This window comes from Nipponia nippon, unplaced genomic scaffold, assembly GCF_047370975.1.
Source record: "Nipponia nippon isolate SJK-2023a ecotype South Korea unplaced genomic scaffold, ASM4737097v1 scaffold_19, whole genome shotgun sequence".
Lineage (NCBI taxonomy): Eukaryota > Metazoa > Chordata > Aves > Pelecaniformes > Threskiornithidae > Nipponia > Nipponia nippon.
The window spans coordinates 7,881,940-7,896,655 of NW_028262335.1; the positions used below are offsets into that span (position 1 = coordinate 7,881,940).

At 40.4% G+C, this 14,716-nt stretch overlaps 1 protein-coding gene across 5 annotated transcripts in view; it reads left to right on the forward strand.

Annotated features, from left to right (window-relative positions):
• PLCH2 (phospholipase C eta 2) overlaps positions 1–14,716 on the forward strand; it is a 135,103-nt gene that overhangs the window by 114,536 nt on the left and 5,851 nt on the right. For all 5 annotated transcript variants that reach the window (XM_087755555.1, XM_087755559.1, XM_087755558.1 and 2 more), the window contains exons 20-23: positions 2,116–2,200; positions 2,720–2,866; positions 3,812–3,891; positions 12,785–13,124. In XM_087755555.1, coding sequence (XP_087611681.1) covers positions 2,116–2,200; positions 2,720–2,866; positions 3,812–3,891; positions 12,785–13,124 — 652 coding nt within the window. The remainder of the gene's footprint in view (positions 1–2,115; positions 2,201–2,719; positions 2,867–3,811; positions 3,892–12,784; positions 13,125–14,716) is intronic.

The following is a 14,716-nucleotide window of genomic DNA, read 5'->3' on the forward strand; positions in this document are numbered from 1 at the left end:
GACTACATCAAACCAGGTGAACTTACCTAAAATACAAACACAGTAGAGTCATACTGAGGGTTTAGTGAACCTGTCTATGTTTTCATTCATTTATTTCCATTTCCATTTCTTTCTTTATTTCTATTTTTATTAATATAATGTATGCAACACCATGGAGTTTGTCCTAGTTCAGATTGCACTCATATTTCAGAAGACGAAGAATAATCTGTTGGAATTCCATTTTGTCCTGAACAGCAGGGGAATTAGCTCATGCAGAACATAATCTTGGAAGAAAACTAGCTGAGCCCATGAATCCAGTTCCCTACAACTGCAAACTGTCACGTTTTAAGTGATTACTCTAGAAGTGCCTGCAAAACATACGAACTTATCGCCATGTCAAGAGCCAAAAATATATAGCAAAATTAACACTGTTAAGATAAAATGCCTAAATAAACTTAAGAAACAATCTGCATCCAGTCTGTCCAGATACCAAACTTGCAGTCAGTTTAACCCTGAGCAAGGGTTAGTTTAACCTCCAGCCAAGCACTTGTAGCCTGGCTCATCCTACCCAATTTCTCCTGTGCTTCCTGATTTGACTGCAGTCGGTGTCTGAGCTAAGTCAGGTATCTACACTGCTTAAGCCTACCCTCAGAAATAAAAGCCCTGTTGAAAGCTACGGTAAGTTAGGTGGTGTTTAAAATTCCATGTTTCATTTCATGTGTTTCCTTTGCATATAATTAGACTGGAGAAAAATCAGACCTTTATTGTGCTGACCACTCTATGTTATGAAAAAGATTTTGTAGAGTAGAGCTGGGCAAACAAGATAAGATGTTTGACAAATACACCGTGTAGTCTTTCCTACTGAGAATGAGGTGTCTTTGAAAGAGTAACAAAAAGCAGATATAACACATCTGATTTTTCTTTAGTGGTAAAGTATTCTGTAGGGACATGGGCACAAGGAACACTTGTGTTCTCCTAAGCATCCAAAAGAATTCTTCATTCTTGCTGAAATCACATTGGCTGTTTACATTCTTGGTATCTGAAAGCAGTAGCAAGCTTTCCAAAAATCTAATAGTTGATTATAGGTACTCTTGTCTTCATTATTACTTACTTACTGGGAGATGGATGGTGGATTTAAGTATCAGGTTGCTGTTTCAAATGACATATAATTGAACGGGTCCAGCATAGGTTTTTATGAGAGCCACATCACAGGCTGGAAGACAGATTAATCTTATTAATCTTCTAAAGCTACCTGCCTTTTCTCACTCCTTGTGAATAGTGATAGAGGTGTCACCCTGAGACTCAACTCTGTCAAAACTTGTCATCCTTTCAGAGAACACAAGAGATACTTATACACTAATTAAAAACTGTAGAGGTTCAGGCCAATTACAGGAATATCTCTGTGGCTACCTAGTAGAATGTAAAGACACTGTGCCAGGATGGTCTCCTCTCTGATCCCCAGAACGGCCTTCCCACTGTTGCCTTCAGGGAACTTGTAATTCAGTTGAGGTTCACATTTAATTAAAAGAGGCCTCAACAGAGTCAAGGGCTTCCTAGTCTTAGGTAATTCCAGCAGCCTTCTGCAAGACATGCTCTAGTTTTTCAAGCTTACATTCTAAGCAGACTTTCTTCCAGAAATGGAAGGTATTAATAGGAGAAGTTTGCCAGTCAGCCAGAGGTAGAACTCGTATCTCCCATTTGTTTTGACCTTTGCCATTTCCTTTGTGCCATGATGACACTGAGACTTTAAACAGATGATTCTCGTTGGGATTTTTTAAATGTTGTTGCTTTAGAACATATTTATCATAATGCCTGTTTTGAATATATTTAAAGCTTTTACTCAAATAGTTTACTAAATTAGAAAACGTTCATATGCAGACCAGTGTTTAAAGTTCATTTTAGAACAGAGAAATAGAATAAAGAAATGATCACAAATGCATATAATATTATTCTAAATTATGCTTTTAGATAATTTAGCCAGAGATCTCTCATCAGCATAATAATCTGTTACAGAAAGACTCGGGACCAATAATTATTAACACAGTAATGTACAATGCCCACATTGTAAAAGCCATGTGCTTGAATTTCATCTTTGTCACTCTTTCTTTTCAATATTTGTTACTTTCTGTTTTCCAGATCATAGATCCATTTGTTGAAGTAGAAGTTATAGGCTTACCTGTTGATTGCTTCAAAGAACAAACCAGAGTAGTTGATGACAATGGTAAGATTATGTGGTTTTTAGGTTTTTTGTGGCTGAAACATCCTTTTTTCAGGCAATTTTTGTTCATAAAGATACAAGTAGATGAAATTTGGTGCCTATTATGGCAAAGCACTGAAAAATTGATTTAAGCATTCTTGATGTTAATCAAACTTGAATTGTTCAACTGAGTTGGTATAATGTTGTGAAGGTCTTGGTGTAAACCAAGTCATTTGTCTGACTCATTGTGTATGAGAGAAGGGTATTTTAGGCTTGCTGTGATCAAGAGAAAGTCAGGTTGTCCAAACACCTGCTGAAAGCAGGGCCAAGTTTAAGTAAGATCCAACTCTGTTTCTTGCAAATCCTTGTGCTGTTGTGTCTCCTGCTGAAGTGAGTGAGAGTACTGGATTTTCCAAGAACAATGATCAAACTATTAGGAAACCCAGAATGACATTGCAGTTTAGGCATTCCTTATGTAGGCAGTCTTCTTTCTTCTTGCATCTTGTGAACGAAATATCTAAAAGCTGATTCCTTCATTCCAAGGTTTTAACCCAATGTGGGAGGAAACGTTGGTGTTCACAGTACACATGCCAGAGATTGCACTGATTCGGTTCCTTGTGTGGGATCACGATCCAATTGGGCGTGATTTTATTGGACAGAGAACAATAGCTTTCAGCAGTATGATGCCAGGTAAGACAGAAATGATGAAATCCCGATCAGTTGGCTAGGACTTTTTTCTGTGATAACTGAAGCTGCAAATGCTGGATTAATGTGTGTGCATGTGTCTGCTGCAGAAATTTCTAGTTAGAACAAGAGAGGGAGAGTTTGGACCCTGAGTTCTCTACCTTGTCCACTACTGACTTAATGATAATGAAGACTAAATCAATTAACTCTATGGGACTAGATTTTAAAAAAATGGGTGAGACTGTTAAGCGGGATGGCTAAATATTGTGGGCTTGGAAGACTACCATACAGAATCTTTACTCCTGTTATCTCATCCTGCTTTTTCCCTCATTTTCTTCTCACCAGTTTTTCAAAGACACGAGCATTTTGATTGGTCTTATTCCTATCAGTAATAGTTTAATATAGAACAGGTAGTTACCTATTCTAATGATGGGATCCGGGTTATTAAATGCCATTTTCTGTCAGTTTCCTATTTCTGTTTTCAATTCAGTCGTCTTTCACATTAAAGCTGCTTCTGTGTATATTTTTCTTTTCTTTCAAAGTAAAGAAAAAAGTTTGTGTCTAAGATTGAAAACAAACATCCAGTCTCAATAAAATGAACTTGGTTGAAATGTTTGCAGTATTAATAATGGACTGTAAGTCCTCAAGAGAGAATGTTGTCAAGTTTAAGTCACAGATTGACAGCAGCAATAATGGACACTGGAAAAAACAGGACATGGCTTTTTTATAAAACAAAAGGGACAAGAAGGAATGGCAGTTGAATTTGTAAGTAAGTGGTGTGACTCTTAGATGACTGAGTGTGGCTAGGTGATGCACAAGCCTGAATGCTTATTGCGGGGAGGAGCTGGGAAAAACTGGCTGATTTCTTTTGCTGTTACGAAAGGAAAGTCTCTAGATGCCCTTCCTAACATCTGTTTCAACTCCTTGTCAGCTTTGTTCACTCTGTTTCAGGCTACCGACATGTGTACCTGGAAGGTATAGAAGAGGCATCCATCTTTGTTCATGTGGCTATTAATGACATCTGTGGTAAGGTGAGTGCCTTCAGTGTAATGTGACACAGCTTGCACACGTAAATGAACTGACGGGATTTTGTATTGCACTAGGGAAGCCCAGGGGGTGAAGGTCCAAGCTAAGGTATTTGTTCAACTAGAGTAAACTTCATCTCTGTGATTGTCATGGTGGCCTGAGATCTTTCTGAATATACGTGGAGATAAAGGCAAATCGTAGGGAAAGTTATAAAAAGAGATTCTTGCAGTGCCTTTTTGAGGGAGCCGTAGGAGAAGGTTATTTCATTGCAGCATGCACACATTTACATAAGGAAGTAAGGTTGTGTCAATACAGTAAGTGCACCTTGCTGAACGAAAGGTTATACACCTGAAGCATGAGTGCTTGTTGCCTGCAAAGCTTATTCTGTAAAGGCTGTCTGCCTGATGCTTTCATGTTTTAAATTTAATTAAATTCTTAAGGGTTATTTGCTTTGGGGGTTTTCCATAGTAACACTTAAAATGCAGGGGAAAGATGATTGTTGGAAATAAGAGAAAATAAGTTGTTTGACTTATTTTCACTGCTTATCTGTTATTAAGAGTGCGTTTGCTTCACATGCAGGAAAAATGCAACTGTCTGGGTGCTATTTCTAAATCCACATGAATAACTCCAAGCTGAAAGTAAAGCCCTAGCTTCAAACTTTTCCTAGGCCAGCTGAAAATGAGATAGATTCTTTCCTGTCAGTGCACTGCATTTAGTTACTTCTATGGCATTAATTTCAACGGAATTCAGGTAGCTAAGTATCTTACAGTGCCTTGAGAATCTCAAAACCGCTTTCTATCCCCTCGCAATGACAGGCTGAGCTTTCTGTAGCAGCAAGCTATAATATCAGCATCCTGACAGCAGGAGGCGGCATTGAATAGGCTGGGAATCCGAGTTCCTTTTCTTCTGGTGCTGTTCAAGTAAGAGGAATTAAAACAATTCTTAAAAAGGAAAACAGCTTTTTAAACTCCTAGATTTTAATCCAAACTTTTGTGGGATGAATCTGAGATAAATCCCAGGAAAGCTTCATTTTGTGTTTATAGTAAGAAGGGCTGTTTCTGGAAAGAATGTCACTTTAGACATTTTTAGCTCAGTTCCTGCTTTTTTTATTTGATGTCTGATGCAAACCCTTTAGGCACGTGTAGCTTCATCCTGACAGGACTAGGAGTCTTGCCTGAAACTCTCTGTGATGGCATTATGAATCTGTTTTAATTTAGCTCTATTGAGCAAGAGACTTTAGAAGATTTAGGTGAAAGAGAGGTGGTTGGTGTTGGTCTAAGCAGGACAAAGCAGATGAGCAGTGTTTAATTTCGGACTGTGGGGCCTGTCACAGATAAAAGGCTAGCACCCACGTCATGGTAAAATGGTCATTTAGTCCCAGGCTTCAGGGAAAAGTGATGGCAGGCTGAACATTTCAATGCTCAGATGCTCCCTGACTATATTTTTGGGTTCAAGGGAACTGTATAGGATGTAAGTCATGCCTGTTTTGACCGGGGTGCAATTGTCTCAGTAACCTTACAGACACTTGCTGGATGCATGCATTGGCACTGATTCAAACAGCTTTAAATTTTGTCATGAACTTCTTCGGAGTTCCTGTGTTCAGATCTATTGCTCTTTCTTGAATAGTTCTGTCAAACTCTCCATGATTGTAACAAGAAAGTCAGATAGCTCAGCCTTGGGCATGAGGCCAGTGGGAATTGAACTGACCTGTTTAGTGACTGTCCCCCTCACCTATGTCCTTCAGTGACAGCAGGCATCTATTTGCTGTACGCATCCAGCAGAGAAGATGACTGCCCTGGCCAGCCCTACTCATCCTTTTTGTAAATTCTTCTTTTCTGTTCTGTTCTTAGTCAAAATGATGGAGAATAGGCAGATTCTTCTCCTCTTCCCAGTGTTGTGTGCATTCGTGATGCCCCAGTTGTTTGCTTTCAGGTGATGTCCTCTGCACTGCTCTCTCAGTACTATTGTAAGGATAGCAAATATTTCAGTATCCTTCATTGGAAGTCAAAGTCTGTAGCTTAGTATCCACTGGCAAATGGGATTTTTAAATAAAAGACAAACTAGGTCTGCCGGCCTTAATCACTGATTAGTTAACTTCTTCAGCTTCCAAGTCACTGCTCTTGATAGGAGAGTTTCATGAAAGAGGCAATGTTTGTAGTCTTTGTGAATGTTTTAAGAGTTTTCACCTCAAATCTTCTTTGGCAATATTGCAGGGCATTATCTCTCTTTTAATCCTTATTTTACCTAGCCTTTCATAATTATTTGCTCTTATTGGCTTCTTCATGAGTAACTGGCTGGTGATAGCTATAATTTGCAGTAAGGCAACATGCCCATTTAAACTTTGGCAGCTATTTTGAGGACATTAGATTTTCTTGGTAAGTGTTTTAAACAACTGAAAGACCCTTGTGTATCACAGCGTCTCCTCCCTGTCCTTATCCACTAGCTTCCATTCTACTGCACTGATTTGGTTTTTTGATTGCTTTATTCCCTTTTCATGTTCTAAGTCTATTAGACATCCCTTATTGCTCCTCATTACCATTGCAGTCTCTTTGGGTTTGCTGGTGTTAAGATGCTGGTGCAGTGCACTGATGTGATTAAAATACAAGGATTTGGAAGGAAAGCTTGTATGTGGTTTTTTTTTTAAATTTATAATTTTAATAAAAGCTACTGAAAATATGGAACAAACATTACCCAGCCCTTTCTGCTTTGGTCTCTCTGAATCATGTTCTGCTTTGATTTTTCAGTTAACAGAGTTCTGTTAAAACTAGAACTATTTCTCTTTTTCCCCTCTCTTAATTATGGGCAGAAAAATCACCACAGTTATCAGCGTGGTTTTATGGGTAAAACCTTTATTAATCCAGATATTCTAATGCAAGCATTGACCTTTTGGGGCTTTTTTCTAAATGTAGATATTCACCCGCTCAGTAGCTTGATGTTACTAAAGCAGAGTCTTAGGGTTTTTTTCACCTTAACTTGTGTTTAACTGAAATCTCTTTTAGATTGCACTGTTTCCTGGAGACGCTTTTCTTTGTCTCTTCTGTAGTCTATTCATGTATTGCAGAATTTCTTGTGGTTTTCTAGATGTGCATATCTCTGAGATCCTCCCTCACTGTTATTTTGCCTTTACTCTGTCTGTTTGTGATTTCAGTGGGCTTCTCTATGTCAAAAAAGTCTACTTTTAGAAGCAGAGCATTTTTAGACGCCTTGAAGGTACCCCCTCCTGTCTCGGGGAGGTGTAGTGACCACCACCACACACCTGCATGCCTCTAACTAGTTGCTTCATTAGCATTAATGTTTCCTTATCAGCATTTTGAAGCTCTTCAACTCATGTAATACGAATTGCAGCGTTTGACTTGGTCAGTTTTGTTGGGTCATTGATCAGCCAGAGAGCCTTCCATGTATGAAGCAGATCCAGGATAAAAGTCCTTCTATACTCTCCCTTTCTCTCTTCTCTGAGTCTCTACCTCTGCTCTCTTTTCTCTGGTGTACTATAATTCAAACCACTTCTTTCACATGGAAAAGAACATTAACAGTGAATTGTTCGCTAAATTGTGGGAAAGCCTCTTGTGCTGTTTTTCGAGTCTCCTTTAAAGAATGAAATAGCCCTGTAAAAGCTGGACTAGAAGCTGAAAGCACATGTTCTGGATCTCCGTCAAAACGGCTCTCTTTTTTTTTTTTTTTTTTTTCTTTTTTTTTTTAACTTTTTTTTCCCCCTAAGTTAACCAAATTTGACTTTGGGTTCTTGAATCACTCCGTTGATTCAAGCAACAGTGGCTAGCTTAACATAGATGCACCAAATAAGCTAGAATGATACCTGGGGCCCTGCACTGCGTGTCACCCATTCCATCAGTGCTTTGCTTTTCTTTTTGTTGGATATTATTTGTGTGCGTGTGTATGACAATTTTTTTCTGGGTTTTGCAAATATTTATATTGTCTTATTTTTATAGCAATAAATTGATGTACTTGCCAACTTGTCTCCATTGGAGCAGAATGCTTTTTTTGCCTTCATTCCTCAACAAATGCATAACCTCGTTTTGAAGCTTTCTAGTGAAAGTGAATCCACGATGATCCAAGCAGACTGTTCCATGGTCTGGCTCTCACAGAAGGTTTATTAATATTTAAATTACTTTTTCTTTGCCTTGTATGGGAAAAATCAGTCCCTACCTTCTCTATCTTATCCTATATATACTTTTACAGCCATTTTAGATCTCTCTTTAATCATCTCCTCCTCACACTGGATCTTGGCATGTGGTAACTAAACTTCAGTCAATTATAGAAATAATATTCTGAATGCTTTCACTGGGCTTTGTGTCAGGCAAATAAACCTTGATCTCATATGCCAGATTGCTCAGGACTCTTATGAATAAAAGCAGCTTACTGTACAGTGCAGCTAATATCCATTCATTAAGTCCTACAAAGCAAAATTTGAAATGTGTGAGCATGCACTTGAATATTTTGGGGTGAAAGAGAGACCACTGTAATTTAAATGAGACATTTCTGTGCCATTGTTTGGCGCTGCAGAAATGTGACCTCACATGACATCAGAGGGTAAAAATTGAACTGACAGCAAGTGCCAACAAGCGTGGATGCTGATCAAATTTTATCATGGGTTTCTTACATTGCATTTCAATTATAGGCTTATGTACTCTATTTTTATTCATTCTTTATGCTACAGCTACTAAAGAGAGCCTGATCTAACCGGGAAATAAAGGGAACAAAGGAGAAGTAGATTAGAAGGGAAATACCTCTTTCTCTGCTTTAAGTGGTTTATGTGTACGAGGCTCTACATACAGAGCAAACCCAACGTAGTCTGTATCGGGCGTCAGCCTATTGCTTTAAAAGTTGGCAAGTACACCTGGAATGTTTACAGGAATGCTGCAACTCTCCGTTTCACTGAAATGTAAACCAGTTGTATGATGGTGGGAGATTTATGATGGTGAATATATATGTTTAATGCTTAAATAAGTACTGAAGTATATGAAGTACTGTATTATCACCCTGACTAACTTCACTTGTTTATAGTGTGTTTCTTCAGTGATGAAAACATACATGAGTGTCTTTGGATAAGTATTGTATGGTGGGAAATAACCAAAATGTAATCACACAGGTAGAAGGTGAAATATTTGATGATCATTTGTTATGCATATAGTTCAACTGCTATTCATGACAGTGCTCAATTCAATTGAAGTGTAGATCTCCTTTATACTGAAAAAATATGAAATTCTTACATCCACTGTTTATTTCCCAACAGTTCCTAAAGAATGTAAATCTCCATTTGAACATCCAATTTATTATTACCTGTTTTAAGTCAAGAATATTCTTTAGCTTAAGAGGTCACTATCAGCTAAATTCTGTAACCACCTCATGTTGCATGACAAGTAAAATTAAAATGATTTTAAAGTAACTTTTTAAAATTACCACCATTTCTATAGCTTGTTTTGTTTGTTTGGATTTTTTTTCAGTTTCTTCTTCTCATTTACTCAGAGTATGCAGTTTTGTTCCAGAGCTGGGACCTCTGTTCCATGCCACAAATTTCTTGTCTAAAGTACGAGTGCTAGTCGCTATCTCCAGTTTAAGAGACGGGAAAAATCAGGTTTGGCAGAATCTGATGTCCAGTTTCTGCCCAAATGTAATGTTCTGCACGAGGCAAATAATTCATCTCTATGTTTCCAATTTAATTGAAATCACCAGCAATTCCAATTGGCCCAGTCCTAATGTGTTTAAGTCTACAAAATTGCCAGTGATTTATTTTATTGAAAAACATGCTTAAATTTTTTTTTTTTTAACTGCTGCATTTTCCAGCTGGACTTAACTTGGGCAAGGCCCCAAAGCTAGTAATGACACTTCAAGATAACATAAGCTTGCAGCATTTGTTGCTTTATTTTTATTATGGTGTGATGCAGAAGCCTTGTTCAAGATTTCCTATTAGAGCAGTTTGCTAGAATGTGAATTCACAGTGCAGAAGCTAGGTTGTACTAAGTCCTCTGTGGCCATTCAGAGGAGCTTTTACACCATGGACTTTAAATACATATGCTTTGGGTGCCCAGATTAGAAAGCTGTTCTCTGTACTCTCTCTCTGTAATCAGTGGTGGTCCTTTCAGAGGTGGTTCAGAGCCAGAACCTATTTTGATTGTTCCATGTTGCCCTTGGAGAAGTACTGCTGTTCTGGTTGATGACTTTGGGAATCTAGAAGACTTGCATCTTAACTTAAGGGGGGGGCTGTTGGTTGATTTACATTTTGTAGAATTATCACATAAAAGCTCAGGAGTAGATTTCTGTTCATTTCCGAGTAGAATCATAGAATAGTTTGGGTTGGAAGGGACCTTTAAAGGTCATCTAGTCCAACCCCCTGCAATGAGCAGGGGCATCTTCAACTTGATCAGGTTGCTCAGAGCCCCGTCCAACCTGACCTTGAATGTTTCCAGGGATGGGGCATCTACCACCTCTCTTGGCAACCTGTGTCAGTGTTTCACCATCCTCATTGTAAAAAATTTCTTCCTTATATCTAGTCTGAATCTCCCCTCTTTTAGTTTAAAACCATTCCCCCTTGTCCTATTGTAACAGCCCCTGCTAAAAAGTTTGTCCCCATCTTTCTTATAAACCCCCTTTAAGTACTGAAAGGCCGCAATCAGGTCTCCCCAGAGCCTTCTCTTCTCTAGGCTGAATAACTCCAACTCCCTCAGCCTTTCCTCATAGGAGAGGTGTTCCATCCCTCTGAACATCTGAGCCTCCTCTGGACCTGCTCCAACAGGTCCGTGTCTTTCCTGTGCTGAGGACTCCAGAGCTGGATGCAGTGCTCCAGGTGGGGTCTCACCAGAGCAGAGTAGAGGGGCAGAATCACCTACCTTGACCTGGAAAGTGGCTTGGCAACTATATCGCCAGTTCCCTCAGGACTCTGGGATGCATCTTGTCAGGTCCCATAGACTTATGTATGTTCAGGTTCCTCAAGTGGTCATGAACCTGAGCTTCTCTTACAGTGGGAGAGACTTTGCTCCCCTAGTTCCTGTCTTGTGGTCCATCCACTCGAGAGGTGTGGGAAGAGAGGTTGCCAGTGGACTGAGGCAAAAAACTTGTTGACTACCTCAGCCTTCTCGTCCATGGTTAACTGTTTTCCAGTCTTGCTCATCAGGGGAGTATGCTTTCTTTGACCTTCCTTTTCTGGCTGACATACCTGTAGAAGCTCTTATTATTATTCTTCGCGTCTCTTGCCAAGTTCAGCTCCAGCTGCGCCTTGGCCTTCCTGACCCCATCCCTACACAACCAGGCAGCATTCCTATACTCTTCCCAGGATACCTGTCCCTGCTTCCACTGCCTGTGCATTTCCTTCTTGCTCTTTAGTTTGACCAGCAGGTCTCGACCAAGCCATGCTAGTCTTTGCCTTTCTTTCCTGATTTCTTACACCTGGGTATCGAGAGCTCTTGCGCTCTATGGAAAGCATCCTTAAAGATCTGCCAGCTCTGTTCTGCTCCCTTGTCCCTGAGGGCAGTTTCCCAGGGGTTCCTATTGACTAACTCCTTGAAGAACTGGAAGTTTGCTTTCCTGAAATTCAGGGTCCTGACTTTCCTCTCCGCCTGACCCATAGCCCTCAGGACTGCGAACTCCACCAGTGCATGATCACTGCAGCCCAGACTGCCTCCAATCTTGATGTCACCAATTAGCAAACTTGTGTTGGTGACCAACAGGTCCAGTATCGCATCCCCTCTGGTAGGGCTATCTATTACCTGGCTTAAGAAGTTATCCTCAGTGCGTTCCAGGAGTCTCCTGGATTGCCTACAGCTCACTGTGCTACTTTGCCAGCAGATGTCGGGGTGGTTGAAGTCCCCCAGCAGGACAAGAGCCTGCAAGTGCGATGCCTCCTGCAGCTGGAGTAAGGAGGCTTCATCAATAGGCTCCCCTTGATCAGGCAGCCCGTAGTAGACACCAGCCACAAGGTTCCCTTTGTTGCCTCAGTCTCTGATTCTTACCCATAAACTTTCAACCTGCTCGTGGCTATTCTTCAGCGACAGCTCTTCACACTCTATCCATTTCTTGATGCAGAAGACAACCCATCTGCCCCTCCCTCCTTGCCTGTCCTTTCTGAACAGCCTGTAGCCATCGATAGCCGCACCTCAGTCATGGGATTCGTCCCACCAAGTTTCAGTAATGGCAACTAGGTCGTAGCATACATTCTTTAAAGAGAAGACTTAAGTTTGCGACAAATCTGCAAGTCTCCACTTATCCTTGGATTCCTGTAGTGAACTGATTTCCTATACCTCCTCCAGGTTCTGCAGTATATCCATGTCATTAAACCGCTGGGACAGAATTGTTTTAAATGTGCACGTTGTGTTGGAAAACTGACCCATACCTCACAGAGCTTTGTGTTTAAAAAAACAAAACCAAAACCAACAACAAAACCCCAGAAAGCTGTATTGCTAAAAAAGAAGCACTCTGACTTTAAAGAGTCTGAAACGTGTGGCATTATGAATACCTCAAGCTTTGTGGCTTTTAACACACACTGAGATACTCTTCAGCTTTCAGAATTAGATCCTTGTAGACTGAAGTATTTTCTTTTTTTTACTTTTTCTTTTCAATATCTAATGTTTATATTGTAAGTAGCTATATGCTAGTAAGAAAATAATGACAAATACAGGGATAAGCCTGGTTGGAAAATTTTATCTAAAAACATAGTTGAACAAAAGACACGAAATTTTGCAAAGCTGCTGTTACTGATTTTTTTCATTTTTAATCTCTGTCCCATTTCTGGTTTAGTTCTCATGCTGATGATAGGAATATGGCAGGAGTCTCTGCATGTGCGTGCATATGTGAACTGATCATTCGTACATGAGTTCCTGTGCCCAAAGGAAGAGACTTGTATTTTCTATTAAGGACTATTTTTTTTTTTTTTTTTTAATTTTCCAGGCCAAACAAGCTCTGGGTCTAAAAGGCCTGTTTCTCAGAAATCCAAAGCAAGCTTCTCTGGACAGTCATGCTGCTGGTCAGCTCCATCGCAAACATTCCTTTAGCAGCCACATCTTGAGACGGACAGCTAGTGCCCCCACCAAAGGCCAGAAGAAGAACAAGAAGGGCTTTCCTGAAATTGCTTTTGACACAAAAGACAACAGCTCTGAAGGGGCCGGTGAAGACCATGAAGTGGAAGCTGCCTCACAGCCTCGCTTTGAGCAAGAGCCAGAAGGTGCTTCTTTGTCACCAGCTCCCAGAGATGGTGCCAGTGGGGAAGTACATGGCAAGGGGTTGAAAGGTAAGGCCCATAGTTCTCGTAAAGCCAAAGGCCAAAGTTGTGCTCAAGGGGGTGCTGCTTTCAGTGAACCCATACAGAGGTCTAACAGGGTCCGGCTTCAGGAGCACCAGAGCGAGAAGCAAAGCGTCTTTGCACGCTGCGCCATCAACAGCTCTGGTAGGATTGGTGTGGCCACCAATTGCATGAAATGCATGATTGGTTCCAAAGAAAGCCCAGATCTAGAATCCAAGTGGAGTGATCATCCTACCAGGCCTATTGCTAAAGATATACTTCACCATGATCAGTATAGCAGTATAACTGGAGAAGAGAGGTTAGAGCTAAAAACCTGGGGTGTTAAAGGCCAGCCCAGGCGGCAATCAGATTTGCAGTCTTGCAGCAGCCCTGGAACTGCCAATGATCTAACAAGGAGCAGCCAGTCTTTTGTGACCACAGGGAAGAAAAATGTTGAATCTAAATGTCACGGAATACAGGCTCATTCCCGGCACCGGTGGCAGTGCCAATCAGGTGGCAAGTATGGAAGCACTGTCAACTTGGTTGCAGCCAGCAGTGGCTCTATATCCTCCAACTCCAGCAGTCTAGAAAGCCTTGGAAGCCCAGAATTCCCCAAGCGCTGGTCTGAAACTTCTCGAAGGCAAGTGGGCACCCTACAGAGGGAAATGAACGCCTTGTTCGTTCAAAAATTGGAGGAAATTCGAAGTAAATCCCCTATATTCTTTACTGGTAAGACCAGATTTTCTTCACCCTTCTCCACCTTAGATCACATCATTGTCTTAGCGTCTGCATAGCGTCTTTACTTAGAAGCTCTCCTGTATGTTGTTTTGCTATCAAGAGCTCTTTTTCTTTATTTTTGGCAATGATGGGAAAAAAGTCTGCGTAAATATTTTTATTTTCTTTTTTTACTAGACATGTCTGGCTTAGATTAGTCCTTTCCATGCCTAGCTGACCATCTGCAGTAGTAAAACTGTCAATAGTCCATGAATGTTTGGATTGTTTGCTCAGGGTTTTTTGTTTCCTTGGTTTTTTTTAGTGAATGTGGTATGATACTAAGTAAATTTTAAGATCCAAACCAGAGCATTAAGTAGAGATTGAATATGGGAAAACCATATTAGCAAACAATATTTCCATTATCAGTATTTGTGTTTCACTGAGGGATAACCCCATCAGAAATTATATCTAATGTGCACTCTGCTAACACTAAAACCAGTTCCTTCCTCAAAGAACTTGCAAAATTACTGCCATCAGTTCAGCGATTTCTGAACGGAATTCTGTGGTCTGGGTTATTCAGGAGACCACACTTTACGAACATAGCAGACCATTCTGGTCCTAAATGTGTGAATCGCCAGTATGCAAACATATATAGATGTGCTTCATGTTATGTATATGATTTGATTGTGACCTGAGGGCACAGTTGCATAATATAAAGAGGCGAGGTACGTGGCCTGACGTTACCTGACATCAGCCAAGCTAGGCGGACTGTTAGCATTTCCCAACTGCAAAGTAAAATGTGTCCATTTAAAGGAAGGCTGCTTACGCTACAGCATTTTGTAGTTGTTTCAAGCCAGGAATATGCATGTGGTCACTGGGATCGTGTG